Source organism: Schistocerca americana, chromosome 2, assembly GCF_021461395.2.
Source record: "Schistocerca americana isolate TAMUIC-IGC-003095 chromosome 2, iqSchAmer2.1, whole genome shotgun sequence".
Taxonomy (NCBI): Eukaryota; Metazoa; Arthropoda; class Insecta; order Orthoptera; family Acrididae; genus Schistocerca; species Schistocerca americana.
The window spans coordinates 66,986,996-67,008,051 of record NC_060120.1 but is presented as its reverse complement, the minus strand read 5'-3'; the positions used below and the strand labels follow the sequence as shown (position 1 = coordinate 67,008,051).

Below are 21,056 nucleotides of genomic sequence, written 5' to 3'. Positions count from 1 at the left end.
ACATTCGTAAATGTCAAGAGAATTACATTAAGTAGTTTAAAAACGTCACCGTGAGCAAGCCAGGATGCAGACCGTAATCTCTCAGGATGACGGTAATATACGAAAATGTCCAGCTGCATGAGTAAAAGTTGGATCAAAAGCTCATCTTTTTTTTAAGTGTTAGTATATTGTTTACAAGATGGCGGCGTTCTAAGCTGCGCCTCGGCTGTACCATGACGTTTAACTTTGCCTTCAAGATTCTTTTTCTTCCAATGTAATATTGATAATTTTTCCAGAGTTGCAACAGTAAAATATCAGCAACAGCGTTTTTATTCGATAACATCAATTTCTTTTTTTTTGGGGGGGGGGGGGGGGGGAGGGGGCGGACGGTAGATGCGGGAGGGGGCAGGAAGCCCTTTTTAGGTCTCTTGAGCATAATTCAACGGTGCATAAACTGTTAAGAATCATTACTAGTGGTGCGAAAGAAAAACAGTTTTGGTTGCAAGGAAAAAATACTTCTACTGACGCGTTTCATCCTTCAGGGATATTATCAGAAAATCTATAAGGAAAAGAAAAAAACGAAAGGAGTATACGTCAGAGTATATATGTTCCTACTTTGCAAAGCTATACTGGATCATACTTTGACGAATACTGTTTTCTTTTTCTTATACATTTTCTGATGTTACCGCAGAAGGGCGAAAGGGTTTTGTTTTCTGTGCAACCAAGACTGTTTTTCTTTCGAAATGGAATGGGAAGAATAGTACATTTTAATGTAGTCTGTGATAAGATCTGTTCCTTTTTAATTTTTGATGTCTTCTAAAACTGGATGAATAGCCTTTCTTTGTAAAAAAATCAGTCTAGGCAATCAAAAAGAAACTAAAGTTTTTCGCATTGCTTACTATGTAATTATTTGTAATTATTGAGCGTTTTACAGGTTAAGGATATTCAAAACCGCATACAGAAATGAATGAGACTCGCGAAATCTATTGTATTCGTTTGAGAAAAAATATATGATGTAGCCAAATAAGAGAGATACACTTACGATTTCCGTGTGCCCCTCACGACAGCCGTTGTGGAAGCGGGCCTGCCTCTCTTCTAGTGGCCGGTCCCGGTAGCCAGTATACCGCACCTGTAACACGAATACAGTTCCAGACTCATTACTTCGAAGACAAGGATAGCAATTTAGCGCAGTGCAACAGGAGTTAAGTTTGTGGGCTCTATGATGAGAAGAAACGAAGTGCCTGATACAGCCAGCGCTACGTCTAGTGCCAAAGCACAGTTACCATACTTATATCCTCAGCAAGTTAATAATAAATTAAGAGAATAGCACCGCTCCAGCTCTCAAGTGTAAGGCCGATGATTTTAATCTGTCTCGTAGCATAGCAACCAATCTGCGCATCTCCTGGTTTTGTTTCAACTGCAGCACAGCGAGCTTTTGCATTGTAGAACTGGCATTTATATCTCCTCCGAAGGTGCATTGTTTTAACCTAACCGGTGAGACACTTGGGGCAGGGGAGGATGCGGCTAATCCAGATAATAGCGTTAACTCCCCGCAGAAGCTTGGGGAACCGCCTAAGAACAGTACCATGACAGGCTGCTGGATCAGTCCAATTGTCGATCAGTCCAATTGTCGCTAATCCGAGGCAGGAATCGATTTATGCTCTCTTGTATCGCAGTCTCTCGCTATACGTACTATTCTGTCTGAATATGGGACAACGGCGCTAACTTTCAAAGGTTAATAGCTACAGTTACATCTGATTACAAATTTAACACGACAATAGGCCGTTGATGACTGTAGGATATATTTGGTAGTATGCAGATAAATGTGAAAACTGTCATACGTTAGTCTCCCATATCCCGCTTGTAAATTTCTGATCAGAATAATATGCAGAAGGATAGGAAAAATTTTTAAACATAGTGCAGGAATATCAATTTTGTTTCAGAAAGAGGAAAGGTGCAAGAGGAGCAACTCTGTCATTACGCTTGGTAGCTGAAGTCAAACTGAAGAAAAATTACATCTTCCTAGCGTTTGTCGACCTAGTGAATGCCTTCTATAACCTAAGGTAGATTAAGACAACAATCCGTAGAAGACTAGGGGAAGTACTCCAAAGAATAAGTGAGGACAGGAATAGTTACTTCACAGAGTAGATCTTAGCATGATAATGTGACGCTAGGCGTCAAATGCCAACTTTGACAACAAGATAGTGACGCACAGCCGAATGAACGACCGAGTCAGCATGGCTCTGGTTATTAAGGGATTTGCAACTGCCGTTTAGGCCAATAATGGACCCATTATCCATCTCCACCACGTTAACACAGCACACACAGTTAAAACATCGAAACGATTAACACATTCGACGCTCTTAGCACGTCGTTACGGACATCTGCTAGGCGACAGAAACAAGTGACAGGTCTACGATGAAAGAAGAGGCGCCAGGTGAGGTCCTGCACTAAAACGATACGAAAGCCAAGGGGAAAAAAGATAGTACGAAATATTAAAGAAATCTGTGTAATTGAGGGATCCAAAATATGCGTGGCTATGTAACATCTGCTGTGTTATTAACTGCTTAGGACCGGGCCTACGTACCATTGACAGAATTCCACAGAGTATTCTTCGAGCAAAACGGCTGAGAAACTCCAGGAGGGAACGCCTCGGACGCCCGTCAGGGGCTATTATCGCCTTCGCGCAACGTTACTGCATTCGCGCCGCCGAATTATCTCAGCTGCCAGCATCTTCAGCGCTCGTGGTTCTTCACAGCAGTAGCGCTAGTAAGGTGTTATCTTACAAGCAGAGCATCATGCATTCGAATCAGCTGTCCGATAAATTTCTTTATTTTTACTACATTCTTCTGTAGTCGAATCACTGACGCCATTAAAATTAATGCTTAGGTACCTAATTCGGCAAGCACACCCACTGCACGAAGGATGAAAGGAAACTGTCAAAGGTTACCCCAGTATCAGTACAGACCCTTTGTGCCTCTGACAGCGTATTGATAGATTATTACATAAATTATAGAGCAATTTAGTAAAGTGTGGCGCGTAGACATTCAGCAAGGAACTCTAAAATTCCATCGTCGTACGACCCAGTTGCCTTTACGAAACAGAAAGGAAGAAAATTTAAGACTTAACGTCACATCCAATCTCATATCATTAATGATAGGCAAGGATGTGACGATGTCGCCGTGACCCTTTCGAACGAACTTTGCGTGCCTCAAGTGATAGAGGGCGATCGCGGTAAGCATGAATTAGACCGATCCGGAGGAAAACTGAACACCATTCCTATCGAATTGGGGTCCACGGCCTTAATCACTCTGCTGCCTCGCTCTCTCTCTTTTCAAGAGATCGATCGAAACGATCCATGGTATGATCCGTAACTTTCTCTTCCAGATCGACAGAAAAGTTTGGACCATGTCTAGGAAGTTCTTCGTTTGGAGCCTCGGTCTCGAAATAGTTTTCAGAATATTTACCACCAATGACATTAGCTGTCCTACTTTAAACATACTTAAAAACTGCGTTAAGCGTTAGCATCGCGATTCTAAATACCATCGTACCCTTTCCTTATTTCTCCTCCTAAAATCTTCCAACATTTACCGCACAGTTATTGCAAATGCCCGAGAAAGGTGATATTAAATAACATGCTTCCTTGTCTGCCTGTAAAATTTCGCCTATCTGTTTTTCACACTGGGGTATTTTCACAATTTTAGCGTCCCGTAAAAAGGTAGAGGGAAGTTATGAACTGTTTGCTGAAAGATTCTGTTTACAGTTGCAGTTTGTAAAGATTTACTATACTTCAGCAGATTTAAAATGATGTCAATTGCACAGGTTTGCACAACGGATGTGACAACGTAGCTGATTCTTTACATTCAATATTTTCATTTCTAGAGATTATTGTAACTTCGTAATTAACTTTGTTATGCCTTGCTTCTCAGCGTTACACTCTAATACCTTCATAGTCTACTTTGAAATCTGTTGAAAGTACTGACTCGCAATTTACTTACATTAAATATTTCTCTGATTTGCATACGCTCTTAATTCTAAATGCCACACAATCTGTATATAAGCTACGAATGTAACTGGTGATTATGATGTTGACGCAATGGAGGAGGAGGAGGAGATTAGTGTTTAACGTCCCATCGACAACGAGGTCATTAGAGACGGAGCACAAGCTCGGGTTAGGGAAGGATGGGGAAGGAAATCGGCCGTGCCCTTTCAAAGGAACCATCCCGGCATTTGCCTGAAGTGATATAGGGAAATCACGGAAAACCTAAATCAGGATGGCCGGACGCGGGATTGAACCGTCGTCCTTCCGAATGCGAGTCCAGTGTGCTAACCACTGCGCCACCTCGCTCGGTTGACGCAATGCTTACCAGTAGTGAAGAGAACATTCAGGAGAGCATTATAAGCGACATCTTTCTTAAACCGTTCTGGAGACAGTTGCAATGAACTATAGTCTCACATGTCGTCCCCACAGTGAGATTCACTTTTTTCTGCTGTGAATCGCTTCAAATGATGTTTTATATTAGTAGTGTGATACCTTGTTTTATGTAGCTTTTGCTTTTAACGGAATATAGAATGTAATCAGACACGGAGACATTCATACTTACAACAATTAAAAATACAAATTTTTCTTCGCAGATGTCAACAACTACAATAAAACTAGACATCCATGAATTGGTGGTCAGTAGTACAACAACGTTATATCACTCGAGAACTATCCAGAAAACTTTGACAGAGTTGAATGATGATTTTGGAACAATTATAGACTTAAAAGCTTTTCCGACATTTGTTATCGCGACACATCACTCCATCCAATAACACACATGCTTACTCAAAGGTACATACACGAAAATTTCGAGAAATGACGCGCAACAGTCCCAAGCCCCTAGTTTCGACCGTTATGGAGAGATTTTCCTTGATTTTCAGGTAAATGCTGAAACTGTAAGCCACTCCCATTTAATGCCGATTACGAAACCCCCCTCCACTGTCCCACTACCATTTCGCTTGGTAATTTGGCCGAAGAATGGAGAGAAGAAGTGGAGTATGAAAAACGCAACAAAATCAACATTTATGCATATGAGCTAGAGAAATATTTTCGGAACCAGTAAAACCAAGGCTAGAAACTCGGTGAAATCTAAATTTAGTCATAATAAAAGTGGACGCATTCCTATCAGTCATATAAATGAATAACGCCAACCGTGTGGTTGCCTAAGTGATCCTCGCTATATCAGGTACGTGAACTCCTGATTTCACCTTTGCAAGAAAAGGTTGTTCCAAAGTCTGATACAGTCACCTCTCTTCACTTTCACAGCGTCACGTGAATACCTTGCGAACACAATCAGCGCTGTAACATCTACTCTTAAGAGTTGGTGTTAACAATGGCCATATGATAAGTTCTCATGTCCACTTAAATTGTAATTGAAGAAAACACTGTTAGTTAAGAGTTTCAGTTCATTCATGCTACGATTGTGTGTCTGAGGTTAATACTGGCTGCAGAACTAGGACTGGACTTGGGCAGAACTTCATCAACTGAGAGAAATCGGAGCACTTAGAGTACCGACACAAAGCTTCAACTTTCGTCTGGTTCCTTCAAACATCTTCCAAGTAAAACATACAATGTATAATAGGCTGGGAAACAAGTTCTAAATCATAACGATTGACCACTCACAGGCTTTGCGCGAAGTTCCTGAGCGAGGAGCTGCAATTCAAGTGTAGTCGGGACATCACTCTCCGATTTAATTTTTTTCACCCACTTTAAAAGCCGGGTGACACGATTATGACCAAGAGGTAAAACCCGACGTAGCGTACACATACAGCTCGGAGTGAGAGTGACTCAAAAGATGCAGGACGGGTGCTGAAACCATCGAAAACGGTGTTTCCTGCAGAGCGTTCAACAGTTACAGGAACGAGAGCAGTGGAAGATCCACACAATGAATACCGATGATTGACTGGCGATTGGGATTATTCGCCTCATACAAAATACCTGGGTGTAATAATTAGTGGGCATATAAAAATTGGACGATCATCTAGACTCAGCCGTTGTTAAAGCAGGTGGCAGACTTCCGTTCTTTGGTAGGACACTAAGAAAATGTAGGCTGCAAAGGTGATAGCTTACAATACACACACACACACACACACACACACACACACACACACGACCCATCCTACAATATTGCTCAGGTGTTTGGGACACATACTAAATAGGGCTAACATGGGATGTTGAACGTTACACGAAAGTGTGGCACGAATTGTCATAGGCTTGCTTGACACATGAGAGAGCAAAGCGGAGATGTTTAAGTACCTGAACTGGCAGACGCAAGTTATCCCATGGAAACCTACCTACAAAGTTTCAAGAACCAGATTTAAATGATAACACTATGAATGTATTGCAGCACTCTACGTATCACTCTCGCGGATCGCGAAGACAATATCAGACTAATTACAGCGCCTACAAAAGCGTTTAAACATTCATTCTTCCCGTACTTGATATGACAGTGCGATGGGAAGAAGCCCCAATAGCTCGTGCATGGAAAGCACACCCTTCTATCTACTTCACAGTAGTTTGCAGAAAGTAGCTGTAGATATCTTAATTACACCACATACTAATAATCATTCCTGCCAGTTCAGTTGCCATTTAAGCTCGATCTACCTCCTGTCCTAAATTTTGCGTTTTTCTGTGGCATTCCGTACTATCTGTACACCAAAGAGGTTGAAAGTAGGCGAAAGCAGTTCCAGTGTTTAGCTGTACACAGGTGGACTGCCACTAATTGCTTCAGTAAGGAGTTGGTATCGAGCGTGAGACTCGGCCGGGCGCTGCTGTGAAGTGCTGTGAGCTCTCGGGTTTCTCACGGGTGCAGGGCAGGTGTCTGGGGAGCGTGTTACCGAGCGTGACGGCCTGTGCGGGCGCGTCCACAGCCGAGCGATCGCCCTCGCTGTTATAATAGCCGACCGTTTAAACGCCTCCTTCCTGCCTCCTGCGGTCCGGTCCACCGCTTGTGAGAAACCGATCAGCTTTGGGTAGAGGCTCTCCGCTCAGGCATCCGTTCCACGTGCGGAGTACCAGTCGGTTACGCCGGCGTGGTGTCAGACCTCCCGTGCGTTTCGACAAGAATGGCTGTCTCCTATCCCTTTTCGTGTTTCAGACATCGCCATCAAATAATGAGGAACTGAATTACTTTTTGTATGTGCTGTTTAGCAGCTTTAATGCATTGTATGAAATGCATTTTTGTGTGTGTATTTCATCCCAGCTGTAATTTATTCTTTTTCTTATTCTACTAGTTTTGAGCACGAACAAGGCTCGTTGCGGTCGTCTAGTAAATAGAGCTCTAAAGCGCATACCTTAAGAGATATGAGCACTTGTTCATCTTCGATATTATGAAACACATCTCTTCATCATATTTTGGAAGGAGGTAGTTTGGACTAAAACAAGAAAAAAGACTACTAAACATCGGCTGTAAAACGCATACCTTAAGAGCTGTGAGCACTTGTTCAGTAGAAGAGATGTGTTTAACACTAACAAAGATCAAGAAGTGTTCATAAGTGTTAATGTAAACATTTTAGACCCCATATTTGCTCGACATTTCTCTCTTGTTTTGGTCCTCCTAGAGTATGGAAAGTAAACACCTTGCAGTGGAAGAGATAGGAGAAGAACAACTTCTTGGCCAAGATCGCTATAAAACTTTATTGTCGATAACATGTTTCGGTAAAAATAAGTTACCATCTTCAGGTCTGTAATAAAATTACGAGAAAGCTTTTACAGCTATCTCCGGTAAGAAGTTGTTCTTCTCCTAAGTAATTACTACAGATCGGCCCTTTCAGCTCAGCATGAGTAGACTAATATGTTTGGTAGTTTGGAAGATAAACAACGGCCGAAATATCTTAATATATGCATTTTAGTGTGAATCTTTACTTGACATTTTTAACTTATTTCTGTATAAGGAACCCGTCCCTAAAGTTTGTCCTTTATGGAACATCCTGTATAAATATAATCTGCGCAGCGTAATTAAAGGATCACTTTTTCGAAACGCCGTAATTGCCTCCCATTGCAACGCATAACTTTGAAATTTGGTTCGAAGGTACCTGCAACCTTCCTCTGTACTAGTGCTAAAGCATGGAGCCCTGCGACGTAACGTTCGGCCTCGACGCCACTTCCAACAGCAAGGTGTCGACACAAAAAAAGGGCCACAGCTCAGTAGTTCATGTGAGTTGTAAGGCAGGTTAATGATGTCACACTGGCACCACATTTTACCACAGTTCCGCTCACCTCGACTGTGCACGTGTCACGCGATGGGATGATCGTCACAGTCCCTCTTACATTCCACATCTTCTTTTGACGTCTCTGCGGTGGAGCTCAGTACCGCGACACTCTGCGTTGAAATCAAACGCGGCTTTCTTATGAGTGGCCGAGGAAAACATTTCAGACATACCGTCGCTCACAGTCGACACGAAAAGGCCTCAGGGGATGACAGAGGGCATCAATGAAACCACCCCTTTCCTTGGGGCGTTGATCCCCACACATTTCGCGTTCGAAAACGACAGTTCGCAGTGCAGTGAGCAACAGGAAGATATTCTTGATGCCCTTTGACGCTGATGACACCCTCGGATGTTTCAACCCTTCTCTAAGGACACTGTGGGTCTGTATCCCCTTTGAACGTCATCGCACCCCTTTCGACTGCAGCACGACCGCAATTTTCGCTGTCTCGTGCGTGTTGAAACCGCTAGAAACCGTTCAAACCCATTCGACGAAATCTGAAAGTGATCCGAAGCATTAAAGAGTACTCTTGCTTTTTCAGCCCTCCTGTGGCGTGATCACGCGGGAGTGCAACATTAGCATGTGCGCCAATAAAACGGTAAAATGTCCCTCTAAGACCCCGAGTTCGGGAACATCCTCGGTGCCACCCACGTAACTTTCTTGAGCACGTTACAAAAGAGGAGTACCTGTCAGGAACTTAGACACCAATTCAGCCTTGCGGCTACCCTAGCGCCTGAAGGTAGGCGAACCGCGCCAAGCCCGTGTCGAAGGGGTCGCCAAACCCTCAGGCGCTAGAGTCGTCGCCAGCCTGATTTCGTCTCGAAATTTCGGAAGGTTCCAGACGCTACAGAGGCTAGCTAACCCTCTGATCGAACACGCTGAGCTATCATGTCGGCAACTGACTGAGCTACACAAGCACGATTCACTACCTGTCCTCGCAGCTTTATTTCCGCCAGTACCTCGTCCACACACAGTTTTAATCTGCCAAGAAGTTTCATATCAGCGCACTCACAGCTGCAGAGTGAAACTTTCATTCTGACCCAGTCTTCAAAGAAACTGACTTTGCATCTGTGGGGGGATCTGAGTTCGCCAGTGTCAGACGTGTCCTTCCGTGAATATAACGGGCTTCAGATATGATAGTTCGAGTGGCTGTGTGCAGTTTGTGTTTCTTTGCTATCGGTGCGTAGCGCGCGATTCGAGCCGAGCGGCAGGAAATGCCTGTGCGCTGAGTGCGTGCGTGGTCGCACGCGGGTCCGCCGCTCGCCTTCTGCGTCGCATGACGCATCGCATCGCTGCACGGCTCTGCCAGCAACGCTCACACGAGCGCGGCAAGCTGCTACTGTGCGCACGCTGCTACTGCTCCGCCATCTAGCAGTTGTTGGCTTTACGCCGTGTTCTAAATGCCAGCTTAGGAACTATTCAGATGTGTAGAGGACGTCAGGTAGATAAATCAACCATAAATCTCTGTTCGCTAATAAACCGCTTTCATGCTACAGGAACAAACGTAGGAAGAAAAAAAAACCAAGAGTTCTACCTTCCTCGCCTCTGCTGCGTGAAACAGCGATAATACACTACTGGCCATTAAAATTGCTACACCAATAAAAAATTCAGATGATAAACGGGTATTCATTGGACAAATATATTATACTAGAACTGACATGTGATTACATTTTCACCCAAATTGGGTGCATAGATCCGGAGATATCAGTACCCACAACAACCACCTCTGGCCGCAATAACGGCCTTGATACGCCTGGGCATTGAGTCAAACAGAGCTTGGATGGCGTGTACAGGTATAGCTGCCCATGCAGCTTCAACACGATACCACAGTTCATCAAGAGTAGTGACTGCCGTATTGTGACGAGCCAGTTGCTCGGCCACCATTGACCAGACGTTTTCAGTTGGTGAGAGATCTGGAGAGTGTGCTGGCCAGGCCAGCAGTCGAACATTTTCTGTATCCAGAAAGGCCCGTACAGGACCTGCAACGTGCGGCCGTGCGTTACCCTGCTGAAATGTAGGGTTTCGCAGGGATCGAAAGAAGGGTAGAGCCACGGGTCGTAACACATCTGAAATGTAACGCCCAATGTTCAAAGTGCCGTCAATGCGAGCAAGAGGTGACCGAGACGTGTAACCAATGGCACCCCATACCGTCACGCCGGGTGATACGCCAGTATGACGATGACGAATACACGCTTCCAATGTGCGTTCACCGCGACGTCGCGAAACACGGATGCGACCATGATGATGGTGTAAACGGAACCTGGATTCGTCCGTAAAAATGACGTTTTGCCATTCGTGCACCCAGGTTCGTCGTTGAGTACACCATCGCAGGCGCTCCTGTCTGTGATTCCGCGGCAAGGGTAACTGCACCCATGGCCTCCGAGCTGACTGTCCATGCTGCTGCAAACGTCGTCGAACTGTTCGTGCAGATGGTTGTCTTGCAAACGTCCCCATCTGTTGACTCAGGGATCGAGACGTGGCAGCACGATCCGTTACAGCCATGCGGATAAGATGCCTGTCATCTCGACTGCTAGTGATACGAGCCCGTTGGGATCCAGCGCGGCGTTCCGCATTACCCTCCTGAACCCACCGATTCCATATTCTGCTAACAGTCATTGGATCTCGGCCAACGCGAGCAGCAATGTCGCCATACGATAAACCGCAATCGCGATAGGCTACAATCCGGCCTTACGAGGCATCACAACAACGTTTCACCAGGAAACGCCTGTCAACTGCTATTTGTGTATGAGAAATCGGTTGGAAACTTTCCTCATGTTAGCACGTTGTAGGTGTCGCCACCGGTGCCAACCTTGTGTGACTGCTGTGAAAAGCTAATCATTTGCATGTCACAGCATCTTGTTCCTGTCGGTAAAATTTCGCGTCTGTAGCACGTCATCTTCGCGGTGTAGCAATTTTAATGGCCAGTAGTGTAGTTTATGAAGTATTGGTAACCATATAATCCATGCGATAAGAGCACCCAGTGTCAGTAGCTATTTTAATAGCTCCGTGACCACAAGTCAAAACGAGATACAGGATGTGACATGTGCATTCTACATTACATTTCGCATCTATCACATTAATTAGTTGGTTACAAATGTAGCAATTACTACAGTAAGTAAAAGTCGGTCCTTCCTCCCAGCAGACGCATCAAAATGAAACATGTTGCGATGGATGATGACAACTATCGATTCTAATTTATTAATGAAAATCCTCTTTCGCAAAAGAGCATTACTGTAATTTCTATTATGTCCCTGCACTGCAGGGAAAATAGGAATAGGTATCAAATTTATTAGCCAGTTATTAAGAGCCAGAGAGAGAATGCCTTGAGGAATGGGCGAACAAGCCTATGTGCAGTTGTTAAAATCTGGGAGGCTGAAGCAGATAATGTGATATTAACGGTAGGGAGACAGGTCTGGATCACATCCCTCTGGATACTGCCATCTAACGGCGCACCTTTCAGAGCATGAAGTTGTAGTTGGTCCAACGACCAAATCCAACAGGAAAGTAGCAAGACATAAAATCTAATTTGACGAATTTTAAGGATCCATTCGAGCAACCGCTTACGTAGTTGTTTAACAGATCAGAAGACGCAACAAACGTTAACTACTCATGGCACCTTCATGGAAGACTTCAATCAACAAGATAGCGATAAATTTCTTTAGTAGTGGGTAAATGAATATACTAGACATAAACAAGTAAGGATAGATGTGTGAACTAAAGGCTTGCAACAGGCCATGTGCTCACAAATAACTCACACTGATGAACAACTCACGTATTCGCAGTTAAACGATTGTAATCAGGAACATTTACGTATTGGGTAAATGGAAACAAATTCAACGCCAAGAAGAATCCACCGTGGAGTAGCCTGGAGCGAAATATTTGTGGGAGGAGCTCCCATCAGATGGGGGTTTATGACAGTACTTAAGAGCCCATAATCTGATGCCGCCATCATCCCTGCAGTTTTCCCTTAGCTGCAACTTAACTGCAAACGTGTCTCGTTTTCGCAACTAACGAGGTTAATTGCTCATTTAATATGACGTTAAGATCTCAAGTACGAAATACATTTAAAAATGCGTTCAAAGAAAACCTGCACTCTTCCTGCCGCTGTATATCGTCCATCAGGTTTGATTAACAGTCTCATATGCGCATTTCGTTCCGACAAGTATTCAACGGCATTATTTTGAGGTACACTGTCGAAACTGCGAAAAATACTGTATGACAGTCTGTTTCATAAATTTTGCAAATTTTCTTGAGGATTATTAGTGGCAGTTGCATATATGTTAGAAGCTGCACCCACACACGAAATAACAATATCATCGCAATAGTGTGTAGAACCAAGACACTGAAGGAGAAAGGGAGATTAGAGTCTGTGTTTTTACAGGAATTTCCATCGCGATGATTGCGCAGCGCCATCTCACCAGAAAGAGCTACTCTGCCTGTCGTAAGCTTAGGAGAAAGTTCATAAAATACGGCTCGTTACCTTCAGGCGGTGTGGTAATTACGGTTTTTTCCTTATTTTCTCGTTTAAAATATAGTAGCGTTCTTTCCGGAAATTATGCGTTCATTACAAGCGCCTGAAGTCACAGTAATTAGACTTGCAGGATTTCTAACACAGTTAATAGAAGTGAAAAGTCTTACAAACAAACAGCCATTCCCTTTCGTAGGGTGCATCTACACGGAAAGTAACTGTTTTTAAGTTTAACTTGAGAAGTATTACGACTCATAGTTTAAGGTCGGCACATGTAAACAGATAAATGACTCGACATTGGTGGAATTTTTGGTGTACTGATAAGTGATATGGAAGGAAAATGCGAACTAAGTTTACTTGACTGTCATCGCACGCAGAAGTAGCAGTCGTATACAACTGTAACAAATCCACCCTGTGAATATGGCCTATAATCGTTGAGAAATATTAGAAACGATCAAAGGAAATGTTCTTCACAAAAAAAACTTCAAGAGGACACGAAAAATACTGTATGACAGTCTGTTTCATAAATTTTGCAAATTTTCTTGAGGATTATAAGTGGCAGTCGCATATATGTTAGAAGCTGCACCCACACACGAAATAACAATATCATCGCAAAAGTGTGTAGAACCAAGACACTGAAGGAGAAAGGGAGATTAGAGTTTGTGTTTTTAACAGAGGCTATACAAGTTCCGACTCGCCTTCGGGAGGACGACGGTTCAAACCCGCGTCCGGCCATCCAGATTTCGGTTTCCCTAAATCTCGCTGGTCAAATGCCGGGACTGTTCCTTTGAAATGGCACTGCCGATTTCCTTCCCCATACTTGAACCATCCGAGCTTGTGCTCCGTGTGTAATGACCTCGGTGTCGACGGGACGTTAAACCCAATGTTCCTTCCTTCCTCCAGGCCGTCAAGTGGAAATAGTTTATAGATCATTCTTGACATTCCATTTATTTCCTGGGGCTAAAAGTATCGTCGGAGAATATTCTCAGAATTTTGTGCACGTGAATAGGTGGGGAAACTTCCACAGAACATGCTCTGTCTTCACTGCGTTTTTATTCATATTCTTCTGCGTTGATTCACACGTTCTGACTATAAGGATTGTGTGTGGATTAGTGTTTAACGTCCCGTCGACAACGAGGTCATTAGAGACAGAGAACAAACTCGGATTAGGGAAGGATGGCGAAGGAAATCGGCCGTGCCCTTTCAAAGAAACCATCCCGGCATTTGCCTGAAGCGATTTAGGGAAATCATGGAAAACCACAAAACATTATATACCGATTTACGTAATATAGTCGGTTATATCCGTAATTTCTATCATACTAGGCATCTGATGACGTCAAAGGCCTTCACTGTTTTAAGGATATGAACTTCTCTGCACAGTTAAGTTAATATTGCAAATGTAGTACTGGAATGATTGTGCTTCGCGTAAGTTGCGATTTTTTCTGAGTTTTGAACAATAGTTTTGTGGCCTAGGGTTAACTCTAGATACACATGTATATAACCCTGGAAGTAAATGTCCTGGACACTTTTTCGGGAAAAATATTTATAATAGCTAGTCACCTCTTTTAGAGAAACCTAAGTAGGATTTGTGAAAATGCGACAGTCTTTACTTATCAAACAGAGGAAAGTAGTTGGGACGAGGAGCGCAGCTCATTAATAAAATTTTTGATTTTGCTTGTTACAACGGCCTTGTCGCGTCGCATACTGCGGTCCTCGTCCGATCACCAAAGTTTAGCAATGTTGGTGCCGGTTAGTACTTGAATGAGTGACAGCCTCGGAACACCGGGTGCCTTTGGCTCACGGATACGAAAGTCGCCGATTTGGTGTCCAATTGAAAGACTTGCATCAAACTGTTGAGCCATCCAACATTATTATTTATGCCCTCGCTTGAAATACCTCTGTAGAAAATACGTAAGTTGACTCCCGGTGGTAAGCAGCGATCGTACATAGACACGTAAACGAAATGTAAAGGTTTCATGAACCCCAAGGATACTTTGAATCTCACAGAGCTGCAGTAGGCATGGTCCAGTTGGAGATAGTATGCCCTTCCATTCGTCTACGTCTACATCTATGTGGCTACTCTCCAATTCATACTTAAGTGCCTGGCAGAGGGTTCATCGAACCTCTTCCACACTATTTGTCTACTGTTGCACTCTCGAACACGTCGCGGGGAAAAAAGAACACCTACATCTTTCCACGCGAGCCCTTATTTCTCTTATTTTATTACGATGATCATTTACCTCTGTTAGTGAGCGCCAACAAATTATTTTCGCATTCGGAGGAGAAAGTTGGTGATTGAAACTTCGTGAAAAGATTCCGCCGCAACGGAAAACGCCTTTGTTTTAATGATTGCCACTCCAGCTCGCATATCGTATCCGTGACACTTTCTCCATATTTTGTGATAATAAAAAACGAGCTGTCCTTATTTGGACTTTTTCGATGTGCTCCGCCAATCGTATTTGGTAATGATCCCACACCGCACAGTCGTACTCCTGAAAACGACGGACAGGCTTAGTGTAGGCGGCCTGTTCAGCGGATTTGTTGCATCTTCTAAGTGTTCTCGCAATAAAACGCGGTCTTTGATTCGTCTTGCCCACGACATTTTATATGTGATCGTTCCAGTTTAAAGTGTTCCTGACTGTTATCCCAGGGTATGTGATTGAATTTGCAGCCTTTAGATTTGACGGATTTATCTTGTAACCGAAATTTAACGGATTTGTTTTAATAACTCAAGTGGATGCTCTCTTACTTTTCAATACTTAGGGCCCGACTGTTGAATAGCTAGTTACAGCTAGCTTGGCGTTTTGCACTCTAATAAACTGTTTGTAGTGAAAGAAGGTGCAAATTAACGAAAACATCCTTTATCGATCTCGGGCTACTTGTAACGTGTTTTGCCGGCCGAAGTGGCCGTGTGGTTAAAGGCGCTGCAGTCTGGAACCGCAAGACCGCTACGGTCGCAGGTTCGAATCCTGCCTCGGGCATGGATGTGTGTGCTGTCCTCGGGTTAGTTAGGTTTAACTAGTTCTAAGTTCTAGGGGACTAATGACCTCAGCAGTTGAGTCCCATAGTGCTCAGAGCCATTTGAACCATTTTTTTTTTTTTTTGTAACGTGTTTTCTACCGTTGGCCATAGCCTAAACTAGTCTGGCGTAGAGAGTAAGCCAGTGCGCATAGCGCAGAAAAAGAAATGGTTCAAATGGCTCTGAGCACTATGGGACTCAACAGCTGAGGTCTTCAGTCCCCTAGAACTTAGAACTACTTAAACCTAACTAACCTGAGGACATCACACACATCCATGCCCGAGGCAGGATTCGAACCTGCGACCGTAGCAGTCGCGCGGTTCCGGACTGAATCGCCTAGAACCCCTCGGCCAGAAAAAGAAATCTTTTACACAGGTGTACACCGAGGTGTCAAAAGTCATGGGATAGCGATATGCACACATACAGATAACGATAGTATCGCATAGTCAATGTATAAAAGGGCAGTGCATTGGCGGAACTGTCCCTTGTACTGAAGTGAGTCATGTGAAAAGGTTTCCGATATGATTATGGCCGCACGACGGGAATTAAAAGACGCTGAACGCGGACTGGTGGTTGGAGCTAGACGCAGTGGACATTCCATGTCAGAAATCGTTAGTGAATACAGTATTCCTAGATCCACAGTATCTAGAGTGCGCCGAGAGTACCGCATTTCAGACATTACCTCTCACCACGGACAACGCAGTTGCCGACGGCCTTCACTTAACGTCCGAGAGCAGCGGTGTTTGCGTAGAGTTGTCAGTGCTAACAGACAAGCAACACTGCGTGAAATAACCGCAGAATCAATGTAGGTCGTACGACGAACGTATCCGTTAAGACAGTGCAGCGAAATGTGGCGTTAATGGGCCATGGCAGCAGACGAACGACGCGAGTGCCTTTGCTAACAGCGTGACATCGCCTGTAGCGCCCCTCCTGGGCTCGTGACCATATTGGTTGGACCCTAGACGAATGGGAAACAGTGGCCTGGTCAGATGAGTCCCGATTTCAGGTGGTAAGTAGTGATGGTGGGGTACGAATGTGGTGCAGACCCCACGAAGTTGTCAACAAGGCTCCATAAGGGTGTGCGCTGTGTTTACATGAAATGGACTGCGTCCTCTTGTCCATCTGAACAGATTATTGACTGGAAATAGTTATGTTCGGTTACTTGGAGGCCATTTTCAGCCATACGCGGACTTCATGTTCCCAAAAAATGACGTTATGTCACTGCGCCACAAATATTCGCTATTGGTTTGAAGAAAATTTTGGACAATTCGAGGAATGAATTGGCCACCCTTATCGATCGACATGAATCCCATCGAATATTTATGGGACATAACCGAGAGGTCAGTTCGTGCATAAACATCTGCACCGGTAACACTTCCGCAATTATGGTCAGCTAAAGAGGCAACATGGCTAAAAAATGTTGCAGGGGACTTCTAAAGACTTTTTGAGTCCATGCCATCTCGAGTTGCTGCACTACACCGGGCTAAAGAAGGTCCGACACGATATTAGGAACTTCTTGAAGCAATAATTTACCAACAGCCGTATGTATGGTAGAAATTTATTTTATTTTATAACTTCTACGTGCTACCAGTTTCAGCATTCCTTCGATGCCACCTTCAGGCCCCACTTGTCATAGTCGTAAAATCGCTATAGACGGAAGGAGCCATATAACTCGGTCCGTGAATCAATCGTCCTGCAACAGCTCTTGGTGGCCAGGCGACACACGACTATGACGAGTGGGGCCTGAGGATGGCATCAATGTAATGCCGAAACTGGTAGCACATAGAAGTTCATAAAATAAAATAAATTTCTACAATACATACGGCTGTTGGTAAATTATTGCATCAAGAAGTTCATGCCAGCCGTCGTCCCACGACCCAGAATGGATCAACAAAGACGATATTAGGAAGCATCCCATGCATTTTGTCACCTCCGTGTATGGTTTACGCTGTTTCGGAGAGAAGCGGAGAGATACCGGAAGACTGATTCTGTGAGTCTGCCGTCAGAAATGTCTAGAGAGCTGCATCAGTAAAAGGATTGCCCGCAAAAAGCAAGTAGACTGATTCGAGTTCTGGTGCGCCACAGTTTTGACCCTCGCGTCTACTAAAAATTTTAAGGATATTCGCCACTATCATAAAAGACGCTGCGACATAGGAGAATCCATGTCGTTATATCGGAAATGCGTGGCCGCTGTCCGCAGCCAGATGGGGTCAGGTTGCTTGCGGTCTAACGGCTACTCCCAGGTGCGCTGCCGCAGCCAGCCTCGCTGCTCCCACATCCGCTTCCTCGTTTCGCCGGAGACTTCTCGTTCTGGCCACCTGCTCCAGTCAACCTCTCAGTACTCGAGAAAGGAGGGAAGGAAGGAAAGGAAGATTAAAGTTTAACTTCCTGTCGACAGCACGTCATGAGAGACGGAGCACAAGCTCGGATTACGGAAGGATAGGGACGGAAATCGGCCGCGCCCTTTTTGAAGGAGCTATACCGGCATTTGCCGAGAGCGATTTAGCCGGGCTAATAAGAGTCCAGCGTGCTACCACCGCGCCATCTCGCTCGCTCAGTACTCTAGTCTTACATCTACATACATACTCCGCAAGCCAACAAACGGCGCATGGTGGAGGGTATCTTGTACCACCACTAGTCCTTACCTTTTCTGTTCCACTCACAAACGAGGCAAGGGAAGAAAATAAGTTCAAATGCGTGTGAATTCCTAAGGGACAAAACTGCTGAGGTCATCGGTCCCTAGACTTACACACTAGTTACACTTTATTATTTAGCGTATGGCTAATACAGACATATCATGAAATTACATATATATATGTACATATTGGCACACAAGAAACTTAAGTTTGTTTTGACAACTGAATATCCAGTCCTTCAATCCAGCGCACTGCATCTGGAGTTGCTAGCAGGAAGTCCTCTTTGGCGCCGTGATAGGCTCGAATCCTGCATTCACTGACGATGTGGTGAACAGTCTGGTATGGAGCCCCGCAGTCACAAGCTGGATCAGGCAGCTTGTTCCACTTAAAGAGAGCATCCCTGCATCGCCCATGGCTGGTACGGATTCTGTTGAGAGTAGACCACGTCTTGCGTGGTAAGTCGAATCCACTTGGAAGTTTAGCACCTGAGAAGATGTTATGCAGGTGCACATCTGTCACTGCTTCCCACCGACCTTTCCATTCTTCAAGAGGTTTGAAATTCTTAGCCACCATGTCAGCAGCATCGCACAGAGTTGGATGACGTGATTTCAGTCTCTTGCGATTTAAAAGTGGCAGGTCGCTATGCACGGGTAGGTTAGAATTCCTGGAGATCTTGTGGAATTCTCTCATAAGGGCAGTACATCTGCGTAGATCAGGAGGCATTATACCAGTTAACAGTAAAAGCCAATAAACTGGAGTAGATCTGATTGTGCCAGATAGTTAGTTACACTAACTTAAACCAACTCATGCTAAGAACGACACACACACATACACACCCAAGCCCGAGACGGGACTCGAACCTCCAGCGGCAGGGGCCGCACAATCCGTGACATGGCGTTTCTAACCGCACGGCGCAAGGGAAAAGCGACAGTGCTTTCCTACGAGCCATAATTTTTTTTAATGGTGTGCTTCTCGAATGTACGTTGGCTGCAGTAGAATCGTTCTGCAGTGATCATCATCATCATTTGTGAGAGTGAGTAGACTGGATTGTGAAAAGGACTGTGTAAAATTTGGGACTTTGTACGGGTGCTGATGACCGCGTTGTTCAGCGCCCCACAAACCAACCATCATCCTCATGAAGGCACTGACCGATGTGTCTCAGTGGTACAAACGTATTGGCAGTTGCGGTGACTACTTTTGAAATAATAAACAGTTCCATTAGCTTATTCCGTCTGTCTCGTTCTTGTTTGATTGCTTCTCATGATGTTCCTTCGCATGACGGTGTTCGTTTTTGCGTTCTGGTCTGGCTGATCCCTCTACGAACTTCGTGTAACGCAATGGTTAGCTACTAACCACCGAAGGGCTGGAGTACTTACGATAACGCACCGCACCGCTTTCTGAAAGTACACTTCCATACATTTCCATGATTTCATATGGCGATGAGTAGGTTTGTTCGTACCGGTCCCCATTCCGCTCCTGATCAATGAAGATACAGGAGCACTCGAATTGAGCCATCTCTTGCACCACCCTCTTTTCTCACTTTAGATAATTTGCGAAATCACCCAAATAAGTTATGGCTCCTAATTTGATTTACATCTACATCTACATACATACTCCGCAATCCACCATACGGTGCGTGGTGGAGGGTACCTCGTGCCACAACTAGCATCTTCTCTCCCTGTTCCACTCCCAAACAGAACGAGGGAAAAATGACTGCCTATATGCCTCTGTACGAGCCCTAATCTCTCTTATCTTATATTTGTGGTCTTTCCGCGAAATGTAAGTTGGCGGCAGTAAAATTTTACTGCAGTCAGCCTCAAATGCTGGTTCTCTAAATTTCCTCAGTAGCGATTCACGAAAAGAACGCCTCCTTTCCTCTAGAGACTCCCACCTGAGTTTCTGAAGCATGATGATAAAACCTACCAGTAACAAATCTAGTAGACCGCCTCTGAATTGCTTTTATGTCCTCCCTCAATCGGACCTGATAGGGATCCCAAACGCTCAAGCAGTACTCAAGAATAGGTCGTATTAGTGTTTTATATAAGCTACCAGTGAACCGAAGACGACTATCCGCCTTCCCCACAAGTGCCATTACATGCCTGTCGTACTTCATATCGCTCCGCAATGTTACGCCCAAATATTTAATCGACGTGACTGTGTCAAGCGCTACACTACTAATGGAGTATTCAAGCATTACAGGATTCTTTTTCCTATTCATCTGCATTAATTTACATTTATCTATATTTAGAGTTAGCTGCCATTCTTTACACCAATCACAAATCCTGTCCAAGTCATCTTGTATCCTCCTACAGCCACTCAACGACGACACCTTCCCGTACACCACCGCATCATCAGCAAACAGTCGCACATTGCTGTCCACGCTATCCAAGAGATCATTTATGTAGATAGAAAACAACAGCGGACCTACCACACTTCCCTGGGGCACTCCAGATGATACCCTCACCTCCGATGAACACTCACCATCGAGGACAACGTACTGGGTTCTATTACTTAAGAAGTCTTCGAGCCACTCACATACTTGGGAACCAATTCCATATGCTCGTACCTTAGTTAGGAGTCTGCAGTGGGGCACCGAGTCAAACGCTTTCCCGAAGTCAAGGAATATGGCATCCGTCTGATACCCTTCATCCACTTTAGCTTCGAATATCGTTTTATTTTATGTATATGCCGTGTTTATGCTGCTGC

General features: G+C 44.5%; 1 protein-coding gene across 2 annotated transcripts in view; it reads right to left on the bottom strand.

Annotated features, from left to right (window-relative positions):
• Positions 1–21,056, bottom strand: part of LOC124595819 (protein big brother) — a 246,557-nt gene that overhangs the window by 217,523 nt on the left and 7,978 nt on the right. For both annotated transcript variants that reach the window (XM_047134714.1, XM_047134713.1), the window contains exon 2: positions 1,022–1,108. In XM_047134714.1, the coding sequence (XP_046990670.1) occupies positions 1,022–1,108 (87 nt within the window). The remainder of the gene's footprint in view (positions 1–1,021; positions 1,109–21,056) is intronic.